Source organism: Sinocyclocheilus rhinocerous, unplaced genomic scaffold, assembly GCF_001515625.1.
Source record: "Sinocyclocheilus rhinocerous isolate Xijiao unplaced genomic scaffold, SAMN03320098_v1.1 scaffold298, whole genome shotgun sequence".
Taxonomy (NCBI): domain Eukaryota; kingdom Metazoa; phylum Chordata; class Actinopteri; order Cypriniformes; family Cyprinidae; genus Sinocyclocheilus; species Sinocyclocheilus rhinocerous.
In genome coordinates, this window is record NW_015650702.1 from 609584 (window position 1) to 619021 (window position 9438).

At 35.4% G+C, this 9438-nt stretch overlaps 2 protein-coding genes across 3 annotated transcripts; both read right to left on the reverse strand.

Annotated features, from left to right (window-relative positions):
- Positions 1-6: 6 nt before the first annotated feature.
- Positions 7-1840, reverse strand: LOC107712383 (dolichol phosphate-mannose biosynthesis regulatory protein-like). The gene is made up of 4 exons (XM_016517618.1): positions 1772-1840; positions 1102-1191; positions 793-895; positions 7-332 (listed from the first exon to the last, which is right to left on the reverse strand). Exons 1-4 carry the CDS (start codon positions 1772-1774, stop codon positions 277-279), a joined length of 252 nt encoding a protein of 83 aa, XP_016373104.1. The 5' UTR covers positions 1775-1840; the 3' UTR covers positions 7-276.
- Positions 1841-2367: 527 nt separating this feature from the next.
- On the reverse strand, positions 2368-8799 carry LOC107712382 (protein FAM102A-like). 2 transcript variants are annotated; one of them, XM_016517616.1, is made up of 7 exons: positions 8735-8799; positions 7424-7578; positions 7119-7226; positions 6199-6400; positions 5966-6087; positions 5715-5784; positions 2368-5153 (listed from the first exon to the last, which is right to left on the reverse strand). In XM_016517616.1, exons 1-7 carry the CDS (start codon positions 8767-8769, stop codon positions 5108-5110), a joined length of 738 nt encoding a protein of 245 aa, XP_016373102.1. In that variant the 5' UTR covers positions 8770-8799; the 3' UTR covers positions 2368-5107. The 2 variants fall into 2 exon arrangements, with proteins under 2 accessions (XP_016373102.1, XP_016373101.1); XM_016517615.1 differs by having other exon boundaries at positions 7086-7226.
- Between the last annotated feature and the right edge of the window lie 639 nt (positions 8800-9438).

Here is a 9438-nt window from a genome sequence, read left to right on the forward strand (position 1 = left end):
CAAAGCTATAGTGGTCTTCAATCAAGGTTGTGGCCATCGGGTGCACAAAGCTCAAACAGACTACTACGCAGCTACATGTTCAGTACTGCTTTGGGCTATTAATGAAATCTATTTTGTTGTTCATTTTAGGAACCACCTGAACATGTCTAATAACTGGAATCCAGGAGAGCAGCTTTGGAGTTGATCTTCACGCGGCTGTGTACAGGAAGTGGTACATGAGTCAAATCAGCACAGTTCGTTCTTGTGACCAGATGAATCACAACAGCCTGGAGAGTCTTAATCAACTTTCTTAGGTTTTCGATTCTTCCATGTTACCACCCCTATGAAGGTGCCTGAAAAAAACAGTAAGGGTAAATTTGTTCACTAGAGTAGACAGAGAAAATGAACGACCAGAGGAAAACAAATAAATTCTGATTTTTTTTGGCTGTATTGTTGGCTGTATTGTTGGATTTACATTTACGTTACATTAATGCATTTATCAGATGCTTTTATCCAAAGAGGAACAAAAGCAATTTGTCAAGGAACCACATTATTCACAATGCAGGTTTACAACTAGATTAGGAAGCAAGTTAGAAAAGAGGAGTAATGCACAGAAGAAAAGTAAGTGCTTTTTGTGTATAAGTGCATTGGTTTAAGGGTGTGAGGTGGTTAAGTGCTTGCAGAAGAGGTGTGTCTTCTGCTACTTCTTGAAAGATGTGACTGTCACAGCTGTTCGGAAGGGGTGTGGATATAATTACAAACATTTTGAACTTGATATACTATTAACATTATGTTCATGGATTGCTTGCTTACCAACAAAAAGTAAGAGGATTAATGCTGCAACTCCAGGAAGTATGACTGAATATTCTCGTGGAAGAAAATAGCTGTGGATCACATGGTCACCGTCTACAAAAGGCTGGAACGAGGGCAGAAAAGTCTGCATCAGTGTTTGATCACTTCAATATTTTTTTCAGTAGCGTATGAAACAAAGCATGTTATGGGTGTCATATCAATTTGGAAAACTGCTAAACTAATTCATCACATTTAAATGTTGTTAAAGTTTAAGCATAAAACACACATACATACACACACACACACACACACACACACACACACACTTACCAAGACTATGACCCAAATAGTGTAATATGTAAACAGCAACAGACTAAAACCAACAAGTCCAAAACCAACAGCTTGATCTGCTCCTGTTGCCTGAAAAGAAATGTTTTTTAGAGTTTAAATATAAGCCTAAATAAAAGTGCAAATTTCATTTAATACAACTCATTTAAAATAAAACGCAAACATATAATGATAAACATATTTAAACAAATAAAATAAATATTTAATTTTTGAGGAATTAATATGTTGTCTTTTATTGACTTCTATACTCCACACTGAAAGAAACAAATGATGTGTTTTTAAGGCAAGTTTAAAGATGCACACTTAGTGTGTTTATGAAGTGTCTCGATGTCTGGATCTCTGTGACAGGGTCAAATTATTCATTAGCTGTCATAAAGCAATGAACAAAGAAGTACTACTGAACAAATACATTTAAATGAATGAATAAGAACTATTCTTTTATTAGTGAATTATTCTATGTCGCCTAAATACGGACCACGATGTTAAACTCTTGTGTTGCTTATTAATCATATTAACTGGAAAGTTGGACAGTTAACAACCAGGAACAACGCGGCGAGCAACAACTAGGCATAATATGAATACATATACAAGCAAACGACAAAAAAAGACATAAAAAACATAACACTTCTACGTCTATTTCAGATCATCTTACCATTATGAACGTGTCACTTCCGCATGAAACCAAAATGTCCTGCTTTAGAAATGTACTTCCGACGAACAACGGAAGTCGTGCTGGGAATTGTAGTTTTTTAATCTCTCTCAAAAAAAAAAATTCCAGCACACGAGGGCGCTCAAACACAGATAATTACTTGTTAGAAGCCGCGCTAAATGCACATCTCATATTAACATATGATCTTTTTGTAGCACAGAGCGGGAATCGGGTGAGTTAGCCGTTATGACTGAGCTACAGCAGTCATCCTGCAGGTTACAGAAGCAGTTTCAAGACTGTTCAAGAATATATTCTACTATCATCTGGTTATCTTGTTTAATTTAATGTATAGCACCAACACAATGTCTACATGTCAAATATACTAAGTTAGTTTAGTTAAAGGAACTAAGTTAAGAATGAACAAAATGGGACAGTTTGTAGACCTATTATATTTAGTTTCAGCTTCATTACTACAGCTAATTAGCACACATGCATTCCGTGTACTGGCAATTAAAAAACATAACTTACTTCACAAGTAAATCATTCGTCATGGCGAGTTAATAGCCTAGCTGGATGGTAAATAAATCACACAACAAATATTTTTATTTATTACCCAACATTATCTTTATTTCCCCCAAATAATACATACAGATAACCTCACCTGACAGTTACATTAAAGAAAGAAACATTCACATTTTGAGTGTAGAAATATAGTTCCGGTCCATCATTAGAAAGTATCCTCTCCATGCATGAAACCAAACAAAAGACCAAGAAAACTTTGGAGCAACACCACATTGCTTATATATAAATATTTGTCACAATCAGAAAAATAAATTCATTTCCATAGTACTTTAATGGTAAATTCATTTTGAAAGAAATCTCCAGAATATATTTCACTTTATGAATGTTGCTGTCATTAATATGGATGTAATCATGGAAAGCTTTCTGTAAGTGCATAGCTTTCATCCTTTACAATAGCACAGGAGAAATGAAGATCAACATTCTGGAGAATGTGTGAGTGACATTAGTCCTCAGTATTTAAGTGCTGTTGTAGTGAACTTTACATATATATCATCTGAGGTTTCAGTATCCTGGAGCCTGTGCCGCTCAATGCTGTTCGAACCTTAGATTTACATATTTAAAACAATATTTATTTTATATCTAAATAAATGAACGTGCAGGCATTGATTAAACAACCTTATTTTTAAAGAGAACAAAAGCTCCAGATTACTGAAATGTACAAAAACTGACATCATCCCTCTTGCTTCCAACTTTTGCATATCGACCCCAGTCTGCTCCCTGCAACAGCATCTTAAATCAAGTATATATATCTACTCTTCTGCATTAGAAAGATCACAGATTACAGTCAATTATCACTAAAAACATTACAAAAGTGTTTGTAAGACAAAGAGAGAGAAGAGAGGAAGAACAAGAACTACAGATGGTCATTATTTCAACACAAATGTTAGACTTAGATTTATTTGACATCAAGGTTGAGGGGGAAATCCCCCTTAAAGAGATTCCAGTGAACCAGCCCGCTGGCTCGAAAATAAAGATGACAGGATAGTTATTGTTCTTAGTTGCTAATAGCTTTTTTGTGTAAGAGTAGATGAAAGCTACAAAGTGTAAACAATGAAAACAATTAGATACGTTTTTCAGTGTCTTCAGAGAATCCCCTTATACTAGCTAAGCAGAAACATCCAGAACACGCTTTATCAGGCCGCGTAACTATCATATTGTATATTTTGCCCTTTAAAAGTTAGTGTTACTTTAAATTTCCAGGAGTACTAATCCTGTAGAGAAGCAGCTGGATCATGCCACAGACTCGTTTTTTTTAAATGTCATTAATAACAAGAACGTTAATTAATATGAATGTGAATGTAACTAACCCTCACCTCTCTAGTATACTAGTGAACAGTGATTCTGTTTAAACGTGTAATTTTAAGCCACTGGACAGGTGAAATATTTCAGGGCTTAATTCCCTGAAAGAACTCATTAAAATGGGCTTTTACAAAACAACAAGCCCACATTGCACTTTTCTCGCAACTGACAAAAAAAAATTAAACAAAATGTCAGTCTTTAATGTGGTGAATGCTCTCAGATCAACTGAGAAATATTCATCTCCACGACAAAGATCATGAATAGCTAATTAGATGCCAAACAAGCAGTACATGACAGAGAAACACAGAAAACTGGGCCTTCCGTTCTCTTGAGTTCACTGTCATGTCTATTGTACACTGTTTCCTATTGCACACCAGGTGCTGGTCAGAAACACAGAGGCAGTCGCCAAGGACAGATGTGTGACTATGAGTCACTGTCTCTGATCTAGCCCTACAAACAATGGAATTATTCAGTGGTGTCTTACAAAAAGGATTCTCCAAATCATTTGCTCTTACTTTATATTTTAACTGCACAATGCAGGATCTCACTGGATATGACTATTTTGATACTAACAAGACCCTAGTGAGAGAATCAACACAAATGACTTGGCTGTGCTGTTGTGTTGTGTGCACCGCAGAGCTGTCAGAGCCAAAACTCACAGTCACACAAATATTCAAAGCTGAAAGCAGCAGCAAAGTGAAAGATTAGAATAGTGAAATAAACTGAAATACTGACAGACGAAGTTAGAAATACACTGGGAATTTTACTTAGAAAGAGAAAGAGAGGGGGCAGTACAGTATATTTATGTATTTTATCTTCACCAGTCCAGCTGGAACATATGCCTCTGACATATATGTATGGCCAGCCATACATGATTTCATGTATATTAATCCATGTATATCGCAGGCTAATGGGCTGGTTACTGACTAAACTGCATTATTAGAATGTATGCAAGGGCAGGTGGATTTCAGTGGTTTGTATTTAATAGGGGTGTGAAATGCATCACAAAAAATATAAGACATTAAATCATCCCACTTTAAAACATTAAATAATATGTGAAATGCTACTAAAATTTTAATATAATATTGAACTAAATTTCTTTCTAAAACCTTTGGACTGCCCTCATATTTCACAGTGTTAGACTGAAGCTCCCATCTTGCCTCATTTCTTAAAGCATTTCAAGTAGTTTGTAATCCGCTGTAGAATATTTATGATTAATTCATTCTTAATCATAGAACAATGAACGTACCCACCACTGTTTTTTCAGCAAATGTAATGCATGATTAGGGTGTTACGGTTGTAATAGGCGAGTAATACGTCAGACCCATAAGAGGAGCAAGTTGTGAAGTCAGGTGCCCACTCTGACATACAGTCCCTGTCTTGCTCTCTCCATCTTTTCAAAATAATAATAAAAAGGCAGTGGCTGTGTGAGAGAGTATCTACTGTGGCCTCAGAGATCTAATGGCTCTCAATCACCACCGGTTCAAAAACACCCGCAGACACCCTGCCAAAGAATAAAAGAACCATATCAAACATGATATTATAACAGTCAAATACAAAATACGCTACTGAAAATTCAGCTTTGCCAAATCAGGAATGAATTACATTTAAACCATGTTAAAATAGAAAACAGATTTTTAAATTGCAAGAATATTTCATAATATAACTGTATTTACTGTATTTCTGAAAAAAATTATTCAGCCTTGGTGCACATAAGAGGAAAACAGATTTATTAAAAATGTTTTTAAAAACAAAAAAAATCTTACAGACCCCAAACTTTTTAATGATAGTATAAATACACTGTAAAAAAAAATATTTTTAGTAGTTGTAAATAAAACAAAGATTAATGGAGTATGATTTTTAAAAAAATACCGGTTGTTCTACTTCAAATTGAACTCAATGCCGTTTCTTTGTAATTGTTTGTGAAATTGACTAGCCATTTCTGAGTGAAAATAGCTTCTATACCATTTTTTTCAGTGTAATAAACAAAGGAGTAATTAAATTCATACTTTGTACATTTATATAACACTAAATTAAATGGCATATGAAAAGAGCACCAGTTTACCTGTTGACAAGCTGTATGCCACTTAATGCTGTGGTGCCATCCCTACTGACGAACAGAGTTAAATTGCTGTCTGTGAAATGACAAAAGAAAGAGTGACAAAATGATCAGCTTTAGTGATGCGAAGGCTTCACAAGTGGGTAAAACCCTCATATATGTATCAGTAATCAAAGTGTTGAATTAAAATAAGCTTAAGAGGAACTAAATAGTTAATACTACTACTAAGACTGCTACCAAATTTTTTCTCCACACACCTTCATTGTTGCTGACATCCGCAAAGTTCTGACTCTGCACAATCTTCTCCACAATATCATCTGCATCAATGCGTGTGTCGTCCACCCATGTGGGATGGTTCTCAACAGTGTCCTTCTTTCTCCTGCATAGATATATATACTTCTTATCTTAACTACATGCCATTTTTGCTTGTGCAGTTCCACATAAAACAACAAAGACTTTTAGTATCTTGGTGTTGCTGGTGACTCCCCACCTTGAGGGTCTGTTTGGGGGCAGAGCAGGTCGTGGGGGACGTGGGGGTCTCTCTGGTTTTACCACTTCTTTCTCCGGCTCTACGGGGCTCTCGATAGTTGCAGACGTTCCTCCTGATGTGTTGCTGCTGCTGGTGGAGGTGTTCCGCCGGTGCTGGGACAGATCTGTCAGGCTGGAGGAGTGAGAGTGCTCCGTACTGTAGCCTGCGTGGAGGACAAGCACATCCCACAAGACTAAGGGTGAGCAGCAGTTCTTGTGATCAAAATAAGCAGTGTTGTGAAAGAAAATTGTTCAAAAGAACGTAAGAATTTAATTTTCACTTTAACTTTTCAGCCTCTTAGGTTTTACACTACAGTTCAAAGGTTTTTTGAAAGAAATTAATATTCAGACAAGGATACACTAGATTGATGAAAAAGTGACAGTAAAGACATTCATATTGTTACAAAATATTTCTATTTGAAATAAACACTATTCTTATTACAGGATTAAATTACATTTAAAAATATTTCAATTAGTAAAAACAGTAATATTGTGAAATATTATTACAATTTAAAATAACTGTTTTCTGTATTTTTGATCAAATTATAAGAGAATAAGATACTTCTCTTAAAAACCGATTACCGACCCCAAACCTTTGAATGGAAGTGTATGCAAATGAAAAAGTACACTCATTTTCTTTAAGTGAAATTTTCTCTCAATCAATTTTTGTGATTTTAGAACACAAAAATCACTGTATTACTCTTGGCTCCTGTATCATATTGTAAATTGCTAAAGAATTTATTCAGTTGTAAATCTAAATGATTACATTTAATTTCAGAAAATGTTCAAATTAAGATGGAAGTGTAGTTTGAAGTTGTTTTTTATACTGTAACCAGCTATAATCTGTACCTGATGCTCTTTTGATCGTGCCCTGAGTCCCACCTGAGATTTTGCTCTGTTGGCTGGCAAAGCTGGAGTTGCGAGAATGTCCCGTGTGAAACACTTCATCTGGACTGGACAGGTTCTCCTCCAATCCCTCCTGAAGTCCTCCTAAGAACAAACAACCTCAGGTTAGCACCATTTATTTAGAAAGCCCAAAATATCGAACAAAAACAGTCGTTGCAAAATCATCATAAAATACTGTGCACTTTTAATACAATTGTAAATGTAAAGCATTTTTCTACTTGTTGACATTCTCCAGATTTCACAGTTTCAGAGATGGTCTACTGTAGGTGTGTTGGTCATACCAGAGTTGTTCACAGATGGTCTACTTTTGACCGATCGGCGAGTGCTGCCACCGAGGGCCGGTGCAGAGTGGTCGGCGGTGCCCTCTCCCTTGCGGTCCAGCTGCAGAGAGGGGTCCTGCCCGGCTATGGCAATGGTCTTAGCTGTGCTCACAGGCCTGACGAAAAGGTGAAAGACAAGTTTAGATATCATCAGGGAACAATAAAAGCTTGTATTCTCTCTACTGATCAATAATTTATACTTACACATTGCCTACAAATATAAACAAGAGGGGTGCTATACTGAGCTTGAATCAAGAGAACTAAACAACAGTTTCTTTACTGCAAGGCCCCTCATTGTCCACAACAATTAGAGCTGCATTGAATTTCTAATCGCGATTACAATTACAGATGCCACAATTACGTAATCGTTCACAGTGGCAATTAATCGTTCAAAGTCTACTTATGTTATTCTGAGTGCTTGTGTTTTTTTTTTCCTTTCTACAGGTTATCTTAAGGGTTTTTTTCCCATTGTTTTAATATCATGCATATTTTTACCTTTTATTATTTAAAGAAGAAACCAATCCGATGTATGGTTGACATTTGAGACTTAATACTATAGAAAAGCAATAAAAGTTTTTCAGTGTGAGTGTTTTCAGCTTGTTTATTTTCATATAAATATATGGCACACAGTTGCTTCAAACAATGGTAACATCATTCAATGTAAATTGTGATAATCGTAATTAATAATTGCAATTACAATTTCAAGGGAATAATCAACAATTATGATTTTTGTAATAAAACTAATTACATTTGAGACCATTTTAATAGCTGAATCCCACTTATTTTATATTAATAAAACATTTTTCATTCACTCATGATTTAATGGATAAGGATTAACAATAAGAATTTTTATGAATATTTTTTTCATTTTTTCTACCTGATAAAATAGTTAAGAACTTGGCATTACTAGACAAAAGAGTTTATTAATTTACACTACCTTTTCCTGGTAAAAGGTCATGTAAATTAATAAACTTTTGTCTAGTAATAGAAAACACACTATTAAAATTTATATTCAAAACCCTCCTTATAACCCCAAAACCCTTTCTTCTCAAAAAAAAAAAAAAAAAAGCTGTTAAGGGGGTGAAATAATAAATAAAAAAAAATTCAAATCTTGGTTTGTCTTATTTTAAATCATTTTAAATCATCTTGAGGCCCCATTTGAAGTTTGCTGAGGGGTCTTAGTGGGGTTGAAAACTTTTTTTTTTTTTTAATTAATTAAGAAGTATAAAATTCAGTAACACAAAGTTAATCTACAATATACAACACACTCACGTTTTGAAGCAGGGATCTCCAGAGAGAAGAGTCATGCCAATGGTAACCTGTGAAGGAAGATGAAAATATTACAAAATAAAATATGTGAAATGTAAGTCTGTCATAACAGGGACTGACTGTGGGTTGATGAGATGGTTTGACCAGTCACATATCGCCCACACAGTGCAGAAAGCAGGGGCGTAGATTACGCGGGGGAGACGGGGGACGTGCCCCTTCGTCCCCCGCACTTTTTCGGGCAAGTGTGTTCGCATAGAGGTTTTCAAGAGCCGGTGTGAATAAATATAGATTTAAATTCAAAGAGACAGGATAGTCTGTGCATGATCTGATGTTTTATTCGGACCCAGAATAAGTCGAGATGAACATCGCGGAGCGCTAAACACTCATGCAGTGTATGTTTCATTCATACTCGAAGCCGGAGGGCGCTCCCGAGCAGAAAGTCGTACGAGGAAATTCCTAATATGAAAATAAAAAGCGTCCAGCTATCGCTGTATGAAAACAGTTGTTTTCACAGAAAACAGAAACGTTTGGAAACATGAAGACATTAAACATACGATTGGGACAATATATGGTTTATTTGTGTTTGTCAAGTCATCTCCAGGTAATAAATAAAGTATATGAACAATGCAGTATGCAGTACAAATATTTTTACAAGGCTATTTCAAATAACTGTTTTCTATTTGAATATATTTTAAAATGTAATTTAT

What these genes read in the sequence shown, in the direction of transcription:
- LOC107712383 (XM_016517618.1), bottom strand. An exon ending in CTATTTGGGTCATAGTCTTG is followed by an intron (nt 896 to 1,101) that starts GTAAGTGTGTGT and finishes CCCTCGTTCCAG; the next exon opens with CCTTTTGTAGACGGTGACCA. An exon ending in AATCCTCTTACTTTTTGTTG is followed by an intron (nt 333 to 792) that starts GTAAGCAAGCAA and finishes TGTTTTTTTCAG; the next exon opens with GCACCTTCATAGGGGTGGTA.
- LOC107712382 (XM_016517615.1), bottom strand. Translation starts at nt 8,769, where the DNA reads ATGACTCTTCTCTCTGGAGATCCCTGCTTCAAAAC. An exon ending in GGATGTCAGCAACAATGAAG is followed by an intron (nt 5,785 to 5,965) that starts GTGTGTGGAGAA and finishes GTCATTTCACAG; the next exon opens with ACAGCAATTTAACTCTGTTC. An exon ending in GGCATACAGCTTGTCAACAG is followed by an intron (nt 5,154 to 5,714) that starts GTAAACTGGTGC and finishes ATTCTTTGGCAG; the next exon opens with GGTGTCTGCGGGTGTTTTTG.